The 23,583-nt window shown below is 45.5% G+C and overlaps 1 protein-coding gene across 1 annotated transcript; it reads left to right on the plus strand.

Annotated features, from left to right (window-relative positions):
• The first annotated feature begins 18,265 nt into the window (after positions 1 to 18,265).
• Positions 18,266 to 21,847, plus strand: ACTL8 (actin like 8). Its single transcript, XM_017505726.2, has 2 exons — positions 18,266 to 18,613; positions 20,988 to 21,847. The coding sequence occupies exons 1-2, from the start codon at positions 18,266 to 18,268 to the stop codon at positions 21,738 to 21,740; spliced, it is 1,101 nt and encodes a 366-aa protein (XP_017361215.1). The 3' UTR covers positions 21,741 to 21,847.
• Positions 21,848 to 23,583: the final 1,736 nt, after the last annotated feature.

Consider the following 23,583-nt stretch of genomic DNA (forward strand, 5'->3'; position numbering starts at 1 on the left):
GGAGTCTCGCTCTGTTGCCCAGGCAGTGGAGCAATCTCTGTAACCTCCACCTCCCAGGTTCAAGTGATTCTCCTGCCTCAGTTTCTGAGTAGCTTAGATTATAGTTGCCTGCCACCATGCCTGGCTAATTTTTGTGTTTTTAGTAGAGACGGGGTTTTACCATGTTGGCCAGGTTGGTCTCGAACTCCTGACCTCAGGAGTGTGCCTGGCCTCTGAAAGTGCTGGGATTACAGGCATGGGCCATCATGCCTGGCTTGTGGGTATGTCCTTCTTAACAGCGTGAGAATGGGCTAATACAACCGCACAGGATGTAAGTGGGGAGTGAGAGAGCGTGCTGCATAATTTGATCCTGACTTAAGTCATCAAACTCAGCGGAAGGTCCCTGTGATTGTAAAGGCCGACAGTGTGCCAGGGAGAGTGATACGGTCTAAGAGCAGAGCAGGACTTCTGAGCCAGCAAGACTCTCAAATGTCAGCTTTGCCAATTTCCATCACTATGCCTCTGGACAGTTTGCTTTTCTAGTCCTCAGTTTTTGTATCTGGAAGTTGGACAATTGGATAGATACTTAGTTCCTAGCAACCAGTGTGAGTCTCCCAATAAGCAGGACAGACGGGACCCACCTTCTCTCGGCTCAGAAACCTTCAGTGGCTCTCCATCTCCCTGGGGACCAAAGTCGTATTCTTTCCAATTTCCTAACGAGGCCCTAGATACTCTATGTACCTCACTGCTGTTCCCTCCTCCAAAGCCTCATGCCTCTGGGACCCACTTCCTCTCCCTCCAGCACCCTTGCCCAACTCAGGGCCTTTGCATTTACCCAGACCTCTGCCTGGAATTCTCTTCCCCAGATGTCTGTGTTATTCCTGCCCTCACTACTTTGGGGTCTTGGCCAAATGGTACCTCTGCAGTCTAAAAAAGGAACTCTTTCATTTTCTGTCATCTTCTACCCCTTTCAAGTCTTGGCTTTGTTTTTCGTTATAGCCAGTGCTTCATAAAATAAATATAGTTTCTAATAGACATACAGACACGCATGCACACCCTCCACTCCAGTGTCAGCTCCCTGAAGGCAACCACTGTCCTCTTGTTGGTGGCTGTACCTGCAGAGTCCTGCACAATGCCTGGTACATAGTAGATGCTCAGTAAGGATTTGTTGAGCGCTGTAGCTCTAACCCCACTGCCTCTTCCTAACAGCCCACTGAGGTTCCCTCTCTCTCACCTACCTCCCCACTCTTGTCCTGAGGACAGGCTGGGAGACCCTAGGGACCAGATGTCACCTACCCTGATGACCTGTGATGTGCATCCTGGACTTTGGTGTGTCTACGCGGGTCCTTGGGTGTGGCTGCTAAAAAGGATCATCTTCCTGCTTCCTTCTTCTCCTCCTTTTTCTGGGCTGCCTGGATCTTATTAGCCCTGTTTACACGGCCAGGATGTCGAGCGATTAATTTTTAATGGCTTGGTTTATTGCATGTTTGAATGGTTTATTGAGTAATTCCCACATTTAAGTGATTAATTCCCCAGAGTTCAGAACGACTGGTTAGTTTTACATTAATCGGGGTGTCTGAATGCCAAGAGGCAATCAATCAATCCTTCCTGCCAGGGAGAGTAATGTTAAGATACCTCAAGGTACAATGAGGTTAAGAAAAGGCGTAATTAAAACCTTGTTTTCCCCTCATGCAAATTTGAGGTCTTTCTCTCTGTTTCTCCTTCTGTTTCTTCCGGTACTCTCCCCGCTATCTCAGTACAGTCCTCCCTGAACTCCATTGCTCTTTAAGAGGCACAAATCTACCTCTGTCCCTGGAGGCCCTGACTTCCCTGGTAATGAGGCTCAGTCCAGCTGCTGCTGGGAGTAGGACTTGCTTAGTTCTTGGTCCCCAGGAGGGGACTTTGGAGCGGAAGAAGCCTGTAGTGGAGGTTCCTGATTTGCAGGGAAACCCAGCCACGTCTGGCCTCAGGATACAATGTCCAGTCATACCTTGTAGCCAGACAAAGCCCAGGTGGACCTCAGGGAGGACTTCTGCACAGGGAGCAAGGGAGGGTGTTTGGGATGGGGTTTTGCCTTTGGATTCTTCTGCAGAGTGCTGTGCTGCTGAGCTTTGAGGAAGAAAGAAATGGAAGCTGCTTTTGCATCTGCATGAATCTTCTTTTATTACAACAGCAAATTACCAAACGCAGTGGTCCAAAACAGTGCAAATTCACTATCCTGCAGTTCTGGAGGTCAGAAGCACAGAATGTACCCCACTGGGCTACATTCAAGGCGTTGTCAGGGATCCCTCCTTTTGGGAGTTCTAGGGAAATATCCATGTCTTTGCCTTTTCCAGCTTGTGGAGGCCACCTGCAGTCCTTGGCTCATGGCCCCTTCTTCCATCTTCAGAGCTGGCAGCGTTGCTGCATCTACACATCTTTCTGTGACTCTGACCACACTCTTCCACACTGGAAGGGCTTTTGTGATTACTTTGGGCTCACATGGATAATCCAGGATAATCTTTGCCTTCTCAAAGTCAGATGATCAGTAATCTTAATTCCCTCTGCAGCCTTCCTTCCCCTTGGTCTTGTAATCTGACATAGTCACAGTTTCCATGGATTAAGACATCAGAATCTTTGTGCTGTGGGGAACCGCAGCATTGAGAAGATGAGAAACAGGGTGGCTGAGAGGTTGGGGTCACAGACCCTGGAGCCTCATACCCTGGGTTCAATCCTTGCTCAGCTCCTCAGTAGCTGTGGGGACACGGGCACGTTTTCCAACTGCACCTTAGTTTCCTCATGTATGAAACTGAGGACGATGATAGTACCGCCCTAGAGTCGTGCTGGGGAAGCCAGGAGTGATAGTTGGCCTGGTGTTTGGATCACAGCCAGTGTGCTGTGCTAGCAGCAGTAGCAGGGTTGACGCCTGTAAAAGGGGATGGAAACTGACATGAGGTTGCCTACCTCAAGAGGTTGTTGAGGATTCACTGAGAATGTGCTGTGGGGACTGCAGCACTGACAGGTGAGAAACAGGATGGCTGGCAGGTTGGAGGCACAGATCCTGGAGCCTGATACCCTGGGTTCAATCCTTGCTCAGCAAAGTGGAAAGTTCCTTGCAAGATGTTTACAATCACAAAGCGATTCATAGGGGTTCTGGGTGGATTCTTGATGGACAAAACCTGGGGAGCTTGTGTGTGCAGACACTGCACAAACTCGAGGGACAGAAGACCCCAGGTCCACATTAGCAGAAGGCAGATGGCAATAAGAGCTCAACAGACCAGTGTGAGCTAACACACCTTTCTCTTTCAGACGATATTTCTAGTCCTTTGAGCATCTGCGAAAGATAGTTATTCTCACCTGAAGACTACGGTTTAGGGAGTTGCTTAACCTAAGGCCACCTAGTTAATCATGGCAGTGGTGAAGAGCTTGGGCTCTGAACCCACAGGTATGGAATTGAATCTTGACTACACTCAAAGGTGGGTGGCACGAGGACAACCCCTTCACTTCTCTAAGCCTCAGTTTCTTCATCTAAAACTGGCACTGATACTATGCCCTCATCATTGGATTTTTGTGCAGAGTGAACGAGGTACTGTGTGGGAAGTGCCATGCCCAGTGCCTGGTTCATAGTAAGCGCTCAGCAAGGATCCTGCGTTTGTGGTGGTCCATGGAGGAATGAGTTCCCATTTGTCAGTTGTCTGGTGGTAGAGGCTTTCTGGAGCAAAGGTTTGGTGCGGATCTTGAAAAACTGGATCTTGATGAACTGGATCTTGATGAACAAATCCTGGGGAGCTTGTGTGTGCAGACACTGCACAAACTCAAGGGACGGAAGACCCCAGGTCCACATTAGCAGAAGGCAGATGACAATAAGAGCTCAACAGACCAGTGTGAGCTTACGCATTAGGGTGTGTTGTCTTACTAGCAGGGAGGGAAATGCGGGACAGTGAGACAACTAAGATAAGGAAAAATTATCTTCCATAAAACTAGCCCCTCGTGCCACAAAGGCTGGGGACGGCTGATAACAGTGTCTACATTTAACTGTAGTTTGTTCTGATTCACTCAACTCTTCTTCCACTGGATTATTCACACCAGCATGAGAACAGAGGTGTGGTGGAAGTGAAATTTAGGTGGAGGAGAGATGTGGAAAGGACAGAATTCTCCAGCAGCAAATATTCCAGCATGACTCCAGCTTCAGGTGCATGGAGAAGATGGAAAAAAGTTGGCCAGAGGCTGGTGGGCTTTGTGTGTCAAGCTAAGTTTAGGCTACATTTTGTTGGCAGTGGGAGCTGTTAAAGAGTTTGGAGCAGGAAAGTAACCAGAAGCTATAGAAGAAACTCATGTTTTAGGGACGCAGGAGTAGAACCCATATGGAGCGATCATGCCGCCAGCAAACCAATGTATTTTTAAAAATTTATTCATTCAACACAAACCGATTTAACAAAAATATGTCAGTTACGTGGTAGAGATAGGGAAGTAAAATACAAATACGAGCTTGTCTTCCTGGAGCCTACGTTCTGGGGGTGCTTGGGAGAGGTAGACACCAGCCAGCAAACACACGGCATAATGATGTCTGGTAATAAGTGCTGTCACAGTAATAAAATTAGTCAGTGCAGCATTGGCTTGGAGTAGAGTGGTCAGGAAAGGCTCCAGATCTCACTCAAGCTAGACAAGAGTGATGAGAGCCAGCTTCTGGAGGGGCTGGCCAGGGGTTCCAGATAGTGGGTAAGGCAAATGTCCCGGCCAAGGAAGGAAGGAGCAGGCTGTGGTCCAGGGATGGAGAACGGAAAGGCTGTGGCCTGTTAGGGACCAGGCAACAGGATGTGAGCAGGAGGCAGGTGAGCCAGTGACGCTTCATCTGTATTTACAGCTGCTTCCCATCACTTGCACAATGCCTGAGCTCCGCCTCCTGTCAGATCAGTGGCAGCGTTAGATTCTCATGGGAGCACAGACCCTATTGTGAACGGCACATGCGAGGGTTCTAGATTGCGGGCTCCTTACGAGAATCTAATGCCTGATGATCTGTCACTGTCTCCCATCATCCCCAGTTGGGGCCGTATCTAGTTGCAGGAAAACAAGCTCAGGACTCCCACTGATTCTACATGATGGTGATTTGTATAATTATTTCATTATATATTGCAACATAATAATAGAAAGAAAGTACACAATAAATGTAATGCACTTGAAACATCCCAAAACCAACCCCTACTCCAGGTCTGTGGAAAAATTATCTTCCACAAAACCAGTCCTTGGTGCCAAAAAGGTTGGGGACTGCCGCTGTAGTGTCTAGATTTAACTGTAGTTTGTTCTGATTTTATTCAACTTTTCCTTCCACTGGATTATTCCCATCGGCATAAAACCTTAATGCATTATTCCTCCTCTTGAACAAAACAACCAAAACCTCCTGGGGCCCCAGCTCTCTGCACAACCTACTGTTGTCTTTCTTTGCTTCCTTTCAGAGCAGAGCTCTTCAAAGTTGTCTCACTGTCTCCCATTTCTCTCCCCCCCCATCTTTTCTTTGCCTAAAAGCCTTTCATTTAGAGAAGGTCCAAGAATAGTTCAACGTGCTCTTCAATATCCATCATATATATTCACTAGTTATTATCTTTTGACCCCATTTGCTTTGACACCTTTTCTGTCGACACATGCTGGGCTTTTCTTGATCCGTTTGAAAGTAAATCTCATGATATTTTTCCTGTAAATACTTTTTCATGGATCTGCTTCAAAATAAGGATATTCTCTTTGAAAACCACAATATAGTGATCAAACACAGGAAATTTAACATTGAAAATATAACCCATATTCAAATTTTACCATCTGCCCCTAAAATGTTCTTTCGAAAATTTTACCTTAGAATTTCATGCGGCGAGACTCGCTTTTTTTGATGTATAGTTCTCAGTTCTAATAAATGCATCCAGGCACGTAACCACTCTGGCAATCAAGATATGAGATGATTCCACCACCTCCAGAAATTCTCCCGGGCCTGTGTAGTTAACTCTTCTCACCACCCCAGAAACGATGGATCTGTTTTGTTACTATAGTTTTGCCTTTTCCAGAATGTCATATAATTGGGAAAATACAGTATATAAGCCTGGTTTCTTTCATGTAGCATAGTGACTTTGATAATCACAAATGTTGTCGTGTATATCAGTAGTTTGTTCCTTTTTATTGCTAAGTAGTATTCCATCGTATGGATGTACCACAGTTTGTTTATTCATTTACCGGCTGAAGAACATTTGGGTTGTTTGTAGTCTTTACTGATTATGAATAAAGCCTCTACCAACATTTGGTGTAAGGTTTTTGTGTGAACATAAGTTCTTATTTATTTCTCTGGAGTACGTCGGAATAGGATTACTGGTTTGTGTGGTAAGTGTATGTTTAAGTTTACAATAAACTCCTAAACTGTTTTCCAGATTGTACATTTTTATATTCCTGCTAGCAGCGTATGAGAATTCCAGTTTCTCCACATCCTTGTCAGGTCGTGGTTTTGTCTTTAAAAGTTTTGAAGCTATTCTAATAGGTATTATAGTAGTATCTCATTATGATTTTAGTTTGTTTTTCTCTAGTGACTAATGACATTTAGCATCTTTCCATGTGCTTATTTACCATCTATATAGCTTATTTGATGATGTGTTGAAATCTTTGGCCCATCTTTGGAAGGGAGTTGTTTGCTTTCTTATTACTGATTATTGATAGGTCTTTATATATTCTGGATACAAGTCCTTTAGCAGATGTGTGACTTGCAAATATCTTCTCTCAGCCTTTGGATTTTCATTTTCATTCTCTTAATGTGTCTTTCAAAGAGCAGAATTTTTAAATTTTGGTGAAGTCCAGGATATTAACTTTTTCTTTTATGGATGGTACCTTTGATGTTGTATCTAAGAACACTTAGATCTAAGGTCACAAAGATGTTCTCATTTTTTTTGTAGAAGTTTTATAATTTTCTGTTATATATTTTACATGATCCATTTTGCGTTAACTTTTTTGTAAAGAAGGGAGGAATGAATTGAAGTTATTATTTTTACATGGAGAGGTCGTTTTTTCAGCACTGTTTGTTGAAAAGACTTTTTTCATCACCGTATTGTCCTTGCACCTTTGTCGACATCAGTTGATTAGATTTGTATGAGTCTATTCTTGGACTCTATTCTTTTCTATTGATCCATGTGGCTGTGCTTTTATCAATATCACATTGTCTTGATGACTGGGTTTTCTTTTTGTCTTTTTTTTTTTTTTTTTTTTNTTTTTTTTTGAGACAGGATCTGGCTGTGTTGCCCAGGTTGGAATGCAGTGACGTGATCTCAGCTCGGTGCAGTCTCTGCCTCCTGGCTCAGCCTCCCAAGTCGCTGGGATGACAGGCGCATGCCACTGAGCCTGGCTAATTTTTTTTCTTTTTTGTATTTTTAGTAGAGATCGGATTTCATCATGTTGCCCAGGCTGGTCTTGAACTCCTGAGCTCAAGTGATCTGCCTGTATTGACCTCCCAAAGTGCTGGGGATTATAAATGTGAGCTACCACACCCAGCTGTATCTTGATTATTGTAAAATTACAGTGGGCTTTGAAATCAGATAGTGTGTCTTCCAACTTTGTTCTTTTAAAAATTGTTTTGGTTATTCTAATTCCTTTGCCTTACCATATACATTTTAGAATCAACTTGTTGCCATCTAACAATAATCCTGCTGGGATTCTGGGATTTTGAATAGGATTGAATCTGTAAAGCAGTTTAGGTAAAAATGACATTTTAACAATATTGAATTGTCTAATCTGTGAACATAGCAAATCTCTCTGTTTAGGTTTTCTTTGATTTCTTTTATCAGTATTTTGTAGTTTTAAGCATATTAAATGTTCTGTGAGATTTATACCAAAGTATCTCATGATTTTTGATGCTATTGTAAAGCATTCATTTTTAAAAAAAGAAATGGTTTTCAGCTATGTTTTGTTAGTATATAAAATATAATTGATTTTTAAAACATTTAACTTATATCCTGTCACTTAGTCAAACTCACTAGTCCTAGGATTTTTTTGGTAGATTCTTTGTCATTTTCTACTTAGACAATTATCTCTTCTGCAAACAGGATAGTTTTATTTCTTTCCAATTTATGTGTCTTTTATTTTTTCTTGTCATATTGTGCGGGTTCGGACTTTCAGTTCAATGTTGAATATGAGTGGTGAGAACTGACATCTTTGCCTTGTTCCCAGTCTTAGGGAGAAAGCATTCCGTTTTTCACCATTACCTATGTGAGTTGTAGGTGTTTGGATATTCTCTGTATTAGGTTAAAGAAAGTCTTCTCTGTTCCTAGTTGTGAAAAATTTTTATGATAAATGCATGTTGAATTTTATCCATTGATTTTTTGCATCTGTTGAGTTGGTCATGTGGCTTTTCTTTTTCAGTCTGTTACTGGTTTGAATCATACTGATTTAAAAATATTGAACCAGTGTGACATTCCTGGGATAAGCCCCTTTTAGTCATTGTGTGTTATTCTTTTTATATATTACTGGGCTTGCCAAAATTTTATTGAAGAATAATATGAGAGATTTTGGTTTGAGTTTTATTTTGTGGTATCTTTACTTTTGGTTCAAAGTAATACTGGCCCCAGAAGCTGAGTTGGGGTATGTTGCCTTCTCTTTTGCTTTCTGGGAAAGATTGTGTGCAGTTAGTATTATTTCTTCCTTAAATGTTGGGTAAAATTCTCCAGTGAAACCATTTAGACCTAGAGCATTCTTTGTTGAAGGTTTGTAAAATGTCTGTTTCTAATAGCTATATGGCTATTTATGTATTTATATATTTCTTCTTGACTGAGCTTTGATAGTTTATGTCTTTAAAGGATTTATGTATTTTACCTAAACTCTCAAAGCATCAGTTAGAAAGTTGTTCCTAATATTCTCTTGTTATCCTTTTCATGTCTGTAGCGTCTGAAGTGATGCCACCTCATTCCTGGTCTCAGTCTTTGGTGTCATTTCTTTTTTTTTCTTAGTCAGTCTTTGATCTTTTCAAAGAACTAGCTTTTAGCTTTTTACTTTATTGACTTTTCACTATTTGTTTTCCATTTTCAATTTCAATTACAGTCATTCACCACATGACATTTTGATCAACCACAGATGGCATATATGATGGTGGCCCCATAAGATTATAATATTGCAGTTCTACCATACCTTTTCTATGTAAAGATATACACATACTTACTGGCCAGGTATGGTGGCTCATGCCTGTAGTCCTAGCCCTTTGAGAAGACAAGGCAGGAAGAACCCTTGAGGACAGGAGTTCAAAACCAGCCTGGACAACATAGCAAGACTCCATATCTGCCAATAAAACAAAACAATACATACCAACCATTATGTTCACAATTGCCTGCAGTATTCAGTACAATAACATGCCATATCAGTTTGTAGCATAGCAAGATTCCACATCTACCAACAAAATAATATAATACATACCATTATGTTACAATTGCCTATGGTATTCAGTACAATAACACACCGTGCCGGTTTGTAGCTTAGGAGCAAATGGCTATACCGTGCAACCTAGGTAAGTAGTAGGCCATACCCCATCTTTGCTTTCAATGGCCATACATATTTTGAGAGGAGAAAAATAGACTTTATAATTTTTTAAGCATTTACCATTTCTGTTCCTCATTCTTAATTCCTGAAGTGCTAGATTCAGTGTTATTTTCCTTCAGCCTGAAGAGCTTTCATTAGCATTTCTTTCATAGCAGCTCTGCTAGTAATTTTCTTAGTTTTCCTTCATCTAAGAATGTCTTGTCTTCATTCTTGAAAGATTTTTTGCTGGGTATAGAATTCTGAGTTGACATCTCTTTTCTTTCAGTCCTTTAAAGAGGTCTGACTGTCTTCTGGACCCCATTTTCTTTTTTCTGGTGGGAAGTCTGCAGTCATTCAAAGTGATATCCACCTATATTTAGTGTTTTCTTTTTCTCTGGATTCTTTGAAGATTTAAAAAAATATTTGATATGCAGCAGTTGGGTTATAATGTGTCTGTGCACGTTTTTTTCTGAATTTATTCTCTTTGGGGTGTGCTGAGCTTCCCGGCTTTATAGATTTGTCTTTGACCAAATTTGGAAAATTTTTGGCCATTATGTCTTCAAAACTTTTTCTGAGCCAGTCCTTTACCTCTCACTTTGAAATTTCAATGACATGAATGTTAGATCTCCTTATATCGTCCCACAGGCCTCTGACACTTTGCTCATTAAATTTTTTTCTCTGTTTTTTTAGATTGAATAATTTCTATTGATATTTGAAAGTCCCCTTACTCATTCCCCTGTCTTCTCCATTCTACTATGGAACAGAACTTTTCTTTGTTCTTATTTTATTTTTTATTGTAAATTGAGAATATACAATTGTATAAATGTATGGAGGTACAAAGTGATGTTATAATTTATGAATACAATGTGAAATAAGTAAATCAAGCTAGTTAACACATCCATTACCTCCAATCCTTAACATTATTTGTGATGACAGCTTTCAAAATTTACTCTCTCAGCAAATTTGCAGTGTACAATACTCTGCTATGAACTACATCATGCTGTTCAGTAGAACTCAAAATATTAATAGCTTTTTTTTTTTTTTTTTTTTTTGAAAAAGGGTTTTACTCCTATTGTCTAGGCTGGAGTGCAGTGGCACAATCTCAGCTGTCTGCAACCTCTGCCTCCTGGGCTCAAGCAATCTTCCCACCTCAGCCTCCTGAGTAGCTGGGACCACAGGTGTATACAACCACGCCTGGCTAATTTTTTGTATTTTTGGGAGAGATGAGGTTTTACCATATTGCTCAGGCTGGTCTCAATCTCCTGAGCTGAAGCAATCTGTCCACCTTGGCCTCCCAAAGTGCTAGGATTACAGGTATGAGCCTCTGTGCACAGCCTAAAATATTAATAGCTTTTCAGGCTAAAAATATTTGAGCATTGGCTGGATGCAGTGGCTCATGCCTGTAATCCCAGCACTTTGGGAGGCTGAGGTAGGCTGATCACCTGAGGTCAGGAGTTCCAGACCAGCCTGGCCAACAGGGTGAAACCCTGTCTCTATTAAAAAAAAATACAAAAATTAGCCAGGTATAATACGTGGCAAGCACCTGTAATCCCAGCCACTTGGGAGGCTGAGGCAGGAGAATTGCTTGAACCTGGGAGGCAGAAGTTGCAGTGAGCTGAGATTGTGCCACTGCACTCCAGCCTGAGTGACAGAATGAGACTCTGTCTAAAAAAATATATGTATGTATATATGTATGTATGTATGTATGTGTGTGTGTGTGTGTGTGTGTGTGTGTGTGTGTATTTGAGCATTATGCTGTGAGACTCTGTGTTCTTTTAACATCCCATGGAGAACGTTTTTTCGGTTGCATTTTAGCATTCAGTCACCCCCATTAGGTGTAGCCTGCAACTCTGTCTTGCCTTTTGTGGGTGGTGATTCTGCTGTGAGGTCAGTACAAAGGCCAGAGCTCTACTGCCATGGGTCTGTCCCAGCCATGCACAGGTGAGCTGGGACCTGTGCCCGTTCATACGTAGAATCTGGGGAATCTGTTCCCTTACTAGCTCCCATTTCCCTGGTATTCTTCCCCAGTTCTTTGGATGCATAGGTCCCTTTTCTTGGTGTTATGTCCAGAGAGACAGGATTTCTTTCAGTCTTGTCTGTGCTGGAAACTTGCCTCAGGTCAAAGCTTTGAGAGAAAATAGGAAAATAAAACAAATAGGAACCTCACCCTCTGTAGGCTGCTTATCCAAGTTTTGCATCTCTTCAGTCTGCCTGTTATTTATTTTTTTTTTCCCACTCATTATCCTCAGGCAGTTTTTTTTTTTTTTTTTNTTTTTTTTTTTTCTCTTGTTTTTTGTTTTTTTCATTTTGTCCAGAATTTTTGGTACTACTCAGTAGGAAAGAGGGCTGAAAGAAGCTTACTCCTTCCTGGTCAGCATCACAAGCCTGTGGTAATGTTTCTTAACAGCATTTTTTTTTTCCTAATCTGGGATCAGAAAATGTGCATGGTGTTGGCTGCCATGTCTTTGATTTTTGAACACTTCTTTAGCATTTCATTGTTGTGTGTGAGCTGTGATATTTTTGCAGAGCCTGGGCCAGTTTGGTAGAATCTCTCTCAACCTCTCACCCTTTCCTGAATCATCCTTTTCAAGCTGTTTCTCACCTCTCCAGTGGACATGCTGTGGCCGGGGCTACTGGTAACTTCCACATTGATGAACCCAATGGGCATGGCCCTTTGTCTTCCTCCTCATTTCTCACCCCATTCGATTCTTCCCTTCTTGAAATATTTCCTCTGCTTGGCCCGGGACACTATTCCCTCTGGGTTTCCTGCCTCCCTCCTTGGCCACTCTCACTCAGTCCTCTTTCCTGGTGTCTTCCCAAGGCCTGGATACTAGACCGTAGAGGCCCTCAGGCATGCGTCTTTGTCTACACTGCATCTCTTCATGATCACTTCCATCCCAACCACTGTATTTTTTTTTAGGTGGAGTCTCACTCTGTCACCCAGGCTGGAGTGCAGTGGCATGATCTCGGCTCTGCAAACTCCACCGCCTGGATTCAATCAATTCTCCTGCCTCAGCCTTCTGAGTAGCTGGGATCACAGTACGTGCCATCATGCCTGGCTAATTTTTGTATTTTTTAGTAGAGATAGGGTTTCACCATGTTGGCCAGGCTGGTCTCAAATTTCTGACTTGAGGTGATCTACCCGCCTTGGCCTGTTAGACACAAGCAAAAGTTCTTCTTCAAAAGGTTTAGTTTATTTGGCTCCCTGTTCTTTGTTCTCCACTTTCAAGGCCAGACTTCCTTATCCTTTGTGCCTCCCTGCCCTACTTTTAGTAAACAACTTTTCTGCCATCCGAATCCACAAAGCCCACCTCCGCTACTCACTTTGTGAATTACCCCACCCTCTGCAACGGCTCTTCCGGCCAAAACTGCCCTTCCCTCCTTGTTACGCAAACCCCTGTGCTCTTCAAGTAGCCAGTCGGGTTCCGCTTAAATTGTGCAGTCCAACTCCAGCCAATGGAGGCAGGACACAGTAACGGGGACAAACTGCATTAGAAATAAAAACCTCTTCCCTTATGTGTTCAGTGTGCTCTCGTGGTGACCAGCCTTGCGAGCAGCACCCTTCCACAAAAATAAATTTGCCTTGCTCAAAAATTCTTTACTTGAGTGCTCGTTTTCTTTGTGACACGAAACTTTAATTCCCAACAGCCTCCCAAAGTGCTGGGATGACAGGCGTGAGCCACCGTGCCTGGCCTAAGCCACTTTCAATTCCATCCGTTCAGGAACTCCCAATTGCGCTGCTAGCCCAGACATCTTACGCACATTTAGTAGGCACCTGCAACTTAACATGTCCAAAATAAATTTCCCAGTTTCCTCCCAAATAGCAAACCGTTCCCATTGCAGTCTTTTCCATCACAGTAAATGGATACTTTATCCTTCTAGCTTTACAGGCTAAAAATTGTGGTGTCTTCCTTCATTCTCCTGGTCTCATATTTCAATCTGCCAGCCTTACTTAGGTATATACAGAATCTGGCCACCTTGCACCCTGTTCCTTTGCCACCACCTTAGTGCAGGCCACTCCCACCTTTCCTGTAATCTTTCTTCTGCTCTTGCCCTCTGCAGTCTATCCTTTCTATCGGCAGAAATGATGCTTGCACAAGTGATGTCAGATCATGCCATTCCTCTGGTCAAGGCCCCCGTGGTCTCCCACATCTGCAAGCATGACAGAGACCTGCGAGGTCCTTCCCAGATCTCCAGTATCCTCCCTCTACCCACCGTGTCCCTGCTACTCAGGACTGTTGGCTGATCCTAGGACACATCTGACCTTGTCTTTCTCAGGGCCTTTGCATTTGCTGTTCCTTTGGTGTGGAACGCTTTTCCAGACACTCAGATGCCTTACTCCCTCACTTCATTCACTTTTCTGCTAGATGTCACCCTAGAGACAGGCCTTTGATGACCGCCCTGCTTAAAATAACATCGTGCCTCTGTGCTGCTTCAGTTCCCTGTCCTTACCAAGTTTCCTTTTTCTCTGCTGGACCGATCCTCCCTGGCATGCTGTGTTCGATTTGGTGCTTATGAGCATTCTTTCTTAATAGAATGTAAACTCCAGAAGGTGAGAAATCACAGTAGCCTGGAACAGGTTTTATAGCTAGTTAGATGCTTATGGGGACTTCTAGAATTGGTGACTCAGTAAAAATGCTTTTGAATATATAGATTTTATCTCTGTCCTCAAAGCTGGCTCCTGGAGCCATCCAGACTTTCTTTTACAGTCATGTGCCAGGGGAAGGATGGCCCGTGCCTCCCACCCTCACACTCCCAGGCCAGGTCACTTGAGCCACCAACCTGGAGTCCTCTCCCACCCCCGACCCCTGCCATGTGCACCTTGATTGACAGCCACGGTGGAGATCACCCTGCTAGTGTCTCCCATGCCTCCACATGCCAGGACCGAGAAGCATTTATCAGTCCTACCTGCCCTCATGGTGTGGAGGGTGTTGTCAGCAGTGGAGCCCGCTTCCCGGAATGTCACGCAGGCGGCCAGTTCTCCATCACTCTGGATGATTGAGTGTGAGGAATCCATTACTCAGCCTGCCAGGAGATGAGGCAGGAGGCCTGGTCACCACAGTGCCATCTCAGCGTTCCTTCTTGGCTCTCCCCGGGTCTATGCCAGTGCTGATTAAAGGCAGAGAAGCCTGTTCTCTACCCCACAGCTGGTGACAGCAGGGAGCCGCTGGCCAGGGGCAGGCCACGGCTGTCATGCTTGATAGTGATGGGCAGATGTAACTGCTGTCCAGAAACGGAAGCTGAGCAGATAGCTGGGGGAGTGACAGCCCCAAAATGCTGCCTTCGGGCTGAGCTGCCTTTTTGGAGTCCTCTCTTATAGGAAACACCCGAGTACGGTCTAGGCACCCAGCCTGCTGTCTGACAGTTTGTATTCTGCAAGATGAGTTCATATATCTTTCATTGAATATTCTCATACCCGCTGGATTTTTCCCTTAACTTTTTTTTTCTAGAGTCAGGTGTGGTGGCTTATAGCTGTAATCTCAGACTTTGAAAGGCCTCGGTGAGTGGGTTGCTTGTGCCCAGGAGTTTGAGACCAGCGTGGGTTGTTGCCTAGGAGAATTAGCTGGGTGTAGGTGGCTTGTACCTGTAGTCCCAACTACCCAGGAGGCTGAGGTGGGAGGACTGCTTGAGCCCAGGAGATTGAGGCTGAAGTGAGACGTGATCATGCCACTGCCCTCCAGCCTGTGCAAGAGTGAGACCCTGTCTCAATTTTTTTGTTTTTTACTTACAGTAAAATTTATTCTAAAAAGAATACAGTTACGGGAATTTGACAAATGCATACAGGTGTGTCCACAAACAAGATATAGCATAGTTCCATCATGGCCCCAAATTCTGCCATGCCCCTTCTGGTCATCCCCCCTCACCACCTCTGGCAGCTGGCGGCCACTGATCTGATTTTGGTCCTTATAGTTTTACCTTTTCCAGAATGTCACGGGAATGGAGTCATACAGTGTGTTGTAGGCTTTGGGGTCTGGCTTCTTTCAGCCTCGGGCATTTGAGATTTATGCACATAGTCGTGGTATGGATCTGTTGCTCATTCCTTTTTGTTGCCAGGTAGTATTCCACTGAATGGAGATGTGTCTATCCATTCCCTAGCAGAAGGATTTTTGGGTCGTTTCTAGTTTTTGGCAATTAGGAATAAGGCTGTCGGGCTGCTATACGCATGTGCATAAAAGTTTTTATGTGAACATATGTTTTCATTTCCCTTGAGTAAATACCTAAGAGTGGCAATGCAGGTCATATGGTAGGTGTATGTTGAACTTTTTAAAGAAACTGCTGGCCGGGCGCAGTGCCTCATGCCTATAATCCCAGCACTTTGGGAGGCTGAGACGTGTGGATCACCTGAGGTCAGGAGTTCAAGACCAGCCTGACCAACATGGAGAAATCCTGTCTCTACTAAAAAAAAAAAAAAAAAAAAAAAAAAAATTAGCTGGGCGTGGTAGCATATGCCTGTAATCCCAGCTACTTGGGAGGCTGAGACAGAAGAATCACTTGAACCCTGGAGGCAGAGGTTGCGGTGAGCCGAGATTGCGCCATTGCACTCCAGCCTGGGCAACAAGAACAAAACTCTGTCTCAAGAAAAACACAAACAAACAAAACAAAACAAAAAAAAAAAGAAAGAATGAAAGAAAAGAAACTGCCACACCGTTTTCCAAAGTGCTGGCATCACTTCCATTCCCACCAGTAATGCATGAGATTTCTCCACTTCCTTGTCAGTCCTTGGTTAGGCTGGTCTTTAATTTCAGTCATTCTGATAGGTAGGTGTGTAGGAATATCTTGTGGTTTTAACTGGCATTTTCCCAATGAGTAATGATGCTCAACACCTTTTCACGTGCTTACTCGCCATCCGTATATCTTCTTTAGTGAAGTGACTCTTCAAAGCTTTTGCCCATTAAAAAATATTTGTTTGTTTCTCCTATTACTGGGTTTTGAGAGTTCTTTATTAAATATAGGATTTGTAAATATTTTCTCCCAGTCTGTGGCTCGTCTTTTCGTTCTCTTTATAGTGAATAGTGTCTTTGGAAGGGCAAAAGTTCCTAAATTTGATGAAGTCCAGTTTATCAATTTGTTCTTTTATAGGTCAGGCTTTTGATCTTCTATCTAAGGAAACTTTGCCTTCACGATTTGCTCCTAGGGTTGTTTTAGAAGTGTTACAGTTTCAGGTTTTATCTCTAGTCCTATGATCCATTTTATGTTAATTTTTTTATAAGGCATGAGGTATGGGCCAAGGTTCTTTTTTTGGTGTATAGACCTGCGATTGTTCTTTGCTCTTCGTTGTAAAGACTGTCCTTTCTCCATTTCGTTATTTTTCGACCTTGTCAAAGATCAAATGACCCTTTTTTTGTGTGGGGGGATCTATTTCTGGACTTATTGTTCTATGGATCTATGTGACTATCTTTTTTTTTTTTTTTTGAGATGGAGCCTTGATCTCAGTGCCCAGTGTGGAGTACGGTGGTGCAATCTTGGCTGACTGCAACATGTGCCTCCCAGGTTCAAGCAATTCTCATGCCTCAGCCTCCCCAGTAGCTGGGATTATAGGTGTGCACTGCCACGCCCAGCTAATTTATATATTTTAGTAGAGGTGGAGTTTCATCATGTTGGCCAGGCTAGTCTTGAACTCCTGACCACAGGTGATCTGCCCGCCTCAGTCTCCCAAAGTGCTGAGATTACAGGTGTGAGCCACCGTGCCCAGCTTTGACTATCCTTTTACCAGGACCCCCACATTATCTTGGCTACTGTAGCTGTATCATAAGTCTGGACATCAGGTAGTGACCATACCTACCTTTTCAGCAGGGAGGGAGGGGGGGTGTTGTTCTCCCCACTTTACCAATGAGGAAACTAACCACAATCATGGAATCTCTTCCTGATAGTCTCCCTTATGTGATGCATTAGATGCTTAGCTCGTGTTTAACACCTGATGCTTCTCATGCCTGATACTCAGGACATCGCCTTTGCAGTCTGGTTTGGGTTCGACTCTTAGCTCTGTTTTTGTTAGTTGCATACCCCTGGGAAAGTCATCTTACCCCTCTGTGCTTCAGTTTCTTCATCTGTAAAGTGGACATCACCTACCTTATACATCGTGGCAAAGATTAAATGAGTCCCTGTATCAGGTGAAACCGTGTGAAATTGCTGCTCTCTGACCGTTTTCACGGATACAAATGGCAGTTTACCTAGTCCAACCTAACATGCAGAAAGCGTTCCTCATAGTACTGGATAGACGGTATGTTCTCCAGAAATGGTCCCTGAGCTGCCGCCATGATCACTAATACAATGCCTGCTTCTGCTGCTCTTGCTATGACCTTGTTATTGCTGAAGGTGGTGGCTCGGAGGCTGATGTTTCATGTTCCTTGTGCCCTCTAATCAGGCAGCCAGTGTCTACAAGGACGTCCCAAGTGGCAGGTTTCTTGCTGAGTCTGCAAAGAGTAATCCAACCCTTTGCAGAGTTAGGTCGTGGGACAGAAGTGCTCACCTGGCAGGATAGATGTGTGTGCAGAGTGCAGCGGGAGAAGCTTCGTGGGCAGAGGGGTGGGTGCCACTGCCTGGACGTGGCCCATTAAGGGAGCCTGGTAGAATGATTGGGAATTTGGGATAGGGAGGGTGTTCCAGGCACAGGTGATGGCTTGTGCAAAGGCTTGGAAGGGCCAGTGGACAAGCTTCAGGGAGAGCCTGAGGTTTGACTGTTGGGTGGAGCGGGGAAGCGGCTTACGGTGGCCTACGCTGCCTGCACAGTTAACCCCATCTTTTGCATCCGCAGATCCCACCCACCTCCACCTCCACTATGGCCGCAAGAACCGTTATCATTGACCACGGGTCTGGCTTTTTGAAGGCTGGCACGGCTGGCTGGAATGAGCCGCAGATGGTCTTCCCGAACATCGTGAACTACGTACCATGCAGGGAGAACCCTGGCCCCAGCTATGCCCAGAGGCGCGTGAGCCTGGGCATCGACATCTGCCATCCTGACACCTTTAGCTACCCCATAGAGCGGGGCCGCGTCGTCAACTGGGACGCTGTGCAGTATCTCTGGTCATTTGTGTTGGAGAACCACAGACGGGAGCATGAGATCCCCCCTGTGATCATCACGGAGACCCCCTTGAAGGAGCCTGCAGACCGAAAGAAGATGCTGGAGGTGAGGCCTTCCGGGGGCTGCTCTCACCCGGGAGCGGGAAACAAGTTGACACTATGTCTGGACTTGATTGGGCACCTGGAATTCTGCTTTTTAAGATAAATTGCCAACTGGGTGTGGTGGCTCTTACCTATAATCCCAACACTTTGGGAGGCCCAGGCAGGTGTATTGCTTGAGCCCATGAGTTCAGGACTGGCCTGGGCACTATAGTAAGACCCCGACTCTACAAAAAATACAAAAATTAGCCAGGTGTGGTGGTATGTGCCTGCGGTCCCAGCTACCTGGGAGGCTGAGGTGGCAGGATTGCTTGAACCCGGCAGGTTGAGAATAGAGTGAGCTGAGATCGCGCCACTGCACTCCAGCCTGGGAGACAAAGCAAGGCGCTGTCTCAAAAACAAACAAAAACAAATTGCCCCACAAACATTTCCCAAGAGCCTAGTCAGAGTGCCTGGCATGCCGCTAAGCAAGGGAGCTCATGGAGGCCCCACCTGCAGATGGACATACAATAGCCGCAGTGCTCGGTGGAAGGGGGCTACCTGGGACATGTGGGATATTTGTTCATGGAGTCCATAAATGCTGATATAGGCCGAGTTCTGGCCCTCAGAGCACATCCCTGAAGGGGGTTAACAGATAATTCCAGGTAGCGGTGAATTCCAGACACAAAATGAAATGGGATCATGGGGGACTGACGGGGAGGGGGAACCTGTTTGAAGAGACTGATCAGGAAGGGCTTCTCCGAGGGTGGTGATTTCAGCAGCAAGAGTGGCAAGAGGCAGGCAGGATGGCGAGGTTGGCAGAGGTGGGGCCTTGCAGGCCTGGTAGGCTGTGGGGAGTGCTTGGATTCTACTCTAAATCAAGGATTGGCAACCCGATGAACCGATTCTGGCCCACCACCTATTTTGTAAATAAAGTTTTATTGGAACATAGCCACACGCATTTGTTTATATATTGTGTAACACAGAAAGAGAGAGAAAAGAAGAAAGAAAATATGCTCATTGCCTAGTAGGCAAAGCCTTATTGTTATTATTTTTTCAATGCTTTCCAAACATCAAGACAAAACAGGAATTCTGATATTTACAGTTTGGCAGTGTGCTTTCATGCTACAGCATCTGAGTTAAGTCGTTGCAGTAGAGATGGTTTGAGACCATATATCAAGTTAAAGGCTAAAATATTTACTAGTGTAGGTTTGCTAGATAAAATGCATGATGCCTAGACTTGAGTTTGATGTAAATGACAAATAATGTCTTCGTATTTAAGTATGTCTCAAATAGTGCATGGGGCATACTTACGCTACAACATTATTTATTGTTGATCTGACATTCACATTTAACTGGGCATCCTGTAGTTTTATTTGCTGGATTTGGCAACCCTTACTGTTTATCCCTTTACAGAAAATGCTTGCCAGGCACTGCTCTAAGTGAAGAGAAAGTTCCTGGGGAGTTTTAAATGGAGAGTTGTAAAAGGGGCAGTCCTATCTGATTTTCTGTTTGAAAAAGAGGACCTTGGCTGCTATTTGGGAAATGGCTGGGCGGGGGGACAATTTTCCGAGAGTGGTAATGGAGGGAGCCCCCTCCCACTGAGGGAAGAGGATGGGTTTGTGGGGGCTTGAAGAGGTGACTAAGTGACTGCGGCCACAGAAGTGTTGACTGTTATGATCTTTCTGCTTCTATGGGATTAGAACCTTGGAGAGGCTGCCAGAGCTGAGGAATGGTCGGCAGCGGGGCTTCATAAAGATTCAGGGGGTGAGGGGCAGGGGGAGAAAACCAGCCCAGGGGCCCTACCAAATCCTAAATATCAGAATTCCAGGTTTATCTTGACATTTGTAAGGTTTTCATTTTTAAAAAAGGGTAAAATAAGGCATTTCCTACCAGGCAGTGGGCATCTTGTCTCTTTTCTCTTTTCTTCCTTTCCTTCCTTTTTTCTTCCTTCTACCTGTTGTCTGTCTTTCTTATCTCTCTTGCCTGTCTTCCTCCACCTTTTGGAGGCAGTGGTGGATATCCAGCACTTGTTTCTTTTCTAATCTGTCTTCCTTCTTCTAAAGCAGCCTTTCAGGCTGCACGTGTGACCCGTGGCCATGCCGCTCTTGCAGCCGGCATCCCAGAACCGTTTCTTGCAGCAACAGAGCCCTTCTCACCTCTCCACCCAAGTGGTCTTCTGAACGGCCACGAGCAGACAAGCTCCTGAGGGCAAACCCAGCTCCCCTTCTAATCCTCCAGAGCTGCTGCTTTATCCTCACTGCATGAGCTCCAGCAGCTCTGGGCACAGCATCCTGGGGCAGCCCGAGGCTACCCTGAGGACATGGGTCTGTGCTGACTTCAGCTTTGATGGCTAAGCAGGCTGGGGGAAATAGCACTGAGTTTGTTCTCCCTCATTGCAGATCCTGTTTGAGTTGCTGCACGTCCCATCCGTCCTCCTGGCCGACCAGGTGCAGATGTCCCTGTATGCCTCTGGCCTCCTGACCGGTGTGGTGGTCGATTCTGGCTACGGCCTGACCCGCGTGCAGCCTTTCCACCAGGGCCGCCCCTTGCCCTACAGCGGCAAGACGCTGGAGTTCGCCGGCCAGGATCTCTCTGCCTATCTCCTGAAAAGCCTCTTTAAGGAAGATTGCGATAGACGCAGCGTGTTTCAGCTGGAGACGGTCGCCGTGACTCAGATGAACAAGTGCTACGTGCCGCAGAATCTGGGGGAGGCCCTGGACTTTCGCGAGAGCCAGCAGAGTGGCTTGAATGAGAGCAACACCTATCAGCTCCCAGACGGCTCCCGCGTGGAGCTGACACCCATGCAGCAGGTGGCTCCTGAGATGTTCTTCAGCCCGCAGATGTTCGAGCAGCCAGGGCCCAGCATCCCACAGGCCATCCTGGAATCCGTAGAGTCCTGTGAGATCTCCCTGCGCCCCCTGCTGGCCTCCCACGTGATGGCCTGCGGGGGCAACACCCTTTATCCCGGGTTCGCAAAACGCCTGTTCAGCGAGCTGATGTGGGATCATTTCTCCTCCATCAGAGCCACGGTCTGGGCGGGTTCCAATAGAAACTTCAGTGTCTGGCTAGGCGCGTCCGTGGTGGCTCACCTTTCTACCTACCAGTCTGAGTGGATGTCCCGAGAGGAGTATGGGGAGCGTATGAGGGTGTGACCCTACTGGCTCACTCCTGAGAATGGGCCCCTGTTAGATGGGCACGGGTAGATTAATTTCAGCAAAATGTTCTGGGCAGGGGTAGAGTGAGATGGAGTGGGGCTACCTGGCTTTGGAATTCTGGGGGCCTGAGGGTATTTTTTAGGTTTTAAGGTTTTATCTTGTTGCAAGAGTGGGACCCACCCAAGGAGGAAGATAAGATGTCATCCTTGGAAACCCTACAGGGGACAGTTTTTCCAGGGTGGCCTGCCACTGGAGTATGAGTGTCTGGCTGCCATCTCCATGTCTGATAGCCACTGGTTTTTCATTGGCATCTCCCTTGGTTTGTCTCATTCTTCTTAGTTGAGTAGGTTTTTTTTTTTTTTAAAATAAAGACAGGGTTTCACCGTGTTGGTCAGGCTGGTCTTGAACTCCCGACCTCAGGTGATCCGCCTGCCTTGGCCTCCAAAGTGCTTGGATTACAGGCATGAGCCACCACGCCCGGCCAGTTGAGTAGGTTTTAAGTGGGATAACCCTTCTGCTAGGAGTCCCAATTATTTTTGGCTAGGGGATGGGGGAGAGTTGACATTTCTGGTCCCACAGGCCCTTTCTGGCCCGGGAGGCATTGCAGCAGGTGAGCCTGGAATGCCCTCGCCACCGGTCTTCCTGTCTGTCTTCCTCCACTTTTGGATCCACTGGTTGGATCTTGTTTTATATCTTCAAATAAACAGCTTGTTTGGAAATAGTGTTGGCCCCTGTGATGGATGGGGGTGGGGGGGTGGCCCCTTGGGGAGACTCAGCGAGTGTAAGTGTGAGAGAGCCAGGTGGCAGCCAGGTGGGCTCTGAGGTGTCTGGGGCCCGTGAGCAGTGGCTGCCACTGAGCAGGATAGGCAAGAGTCTGGACCCCCTGTTCTTCCATTGCCACATTCTGTCCATCCATCCCTGGTGTTCCAATATTCTGTTTAAACTTTGCCTTCTTATTCGTTTAGTACATATCTGACAAATATTCAGGTACCTACCATGTTTTAGGAGCTGTGCTGGACACTGGGGGCTTGAGGTGAGAAAGAGGTACAAGGTTTCTGGTTTCAAGCTTACAGCTTTCTGTGAGACCTGTGGTAGACAGTATATAACTGAACATATTTCTTGGGCTGGGTGCGGTGGCTCATGCCTGTAATCCCAGCACTTTAGGAGGCTGAGGTGGGCAGATCACAAGGTCAAGAGATGGAGACCATCCTGGCCAACATGGTGAAACCCCGTCTTTACTAAAAATACAAAAAATTAGTTGGGCGTGGTGGTGCGCACCTGTAGTCCCAGCCACTTGGGAGGCTGAGGCAGGAGAATCGCTTGAACCCAGGAGGCAGAGGTTGCAGTGAGCTGAGATCATGCCACTGCACTCCAGCCTGGTATCAGAACAATACTCCGTCTCAAAAAAAGAAATAAAAAAGCGAACATATTTCTGACGATGAAGAATGAAATGAATCCAATGTGACAAGGTCATGTGATCTGGAGGTGGAGGGATGGCCACTTTCAAAGGAGTGGACTGAGCCGAGGTTACTAGGGACCATCAGTAACCGTATCCTCTCCTTCCATGGTACACCATGAGGCAATGCTCCCACGTCCCCAGCAGTTATGTAGGGCCAGGTGGCTGAGTTCTGACTCATTCGGCATGCAACTGACCTTTAAAGTACCCCTTCACAGCCTGCGGGATGGGTCACATGGGGAGGACATGTAAGCCTTAGGGGGTGGCAGAGCTGCAGAAAACCCTGGGTGGAGCAGAAACCCCTGCCCAACCCCACCAACGCTAGCCTGTGGCATGAGGAATCTATGTTCAGCCACGGAGAGTGTGGGGCTGTTTGTTACAGCA

Source organism: Cebus imitator, unplaced genomic scaffold (assembly GCF_001604975.1).
Source record: "Cebus imitator isolate Cc_AM_T3 unplaced genomic scaffold, Cebus_imitator-1.0 Scaffold15, whole genome shotgun sequence".
Classification (NCBI taxonomy): domain Eukaryota; kingdom Metazoa; phylum Chordata; class Mammalia; order Primates; family Cebidae; genus Cebus; species Cebus imitator.

Bases quoted from the DNA above. Each gene is read 5' to 3' on its own strand.
- ACTL8 (XM_017505726.2), top strand. From the start codon at position 18,266: ATGGCCGCAAGAACCGTTATCATTGACCACGGGTCTGGCTTTTTGAAG. The intron at 18,614-20,987 runs GTGAGGCCTTCC...CCCTCATTGCAG, and splicing joins ACCGAAAGAAGATGCTGGAG to ATCCTGTTTGAGTTGCTGCA.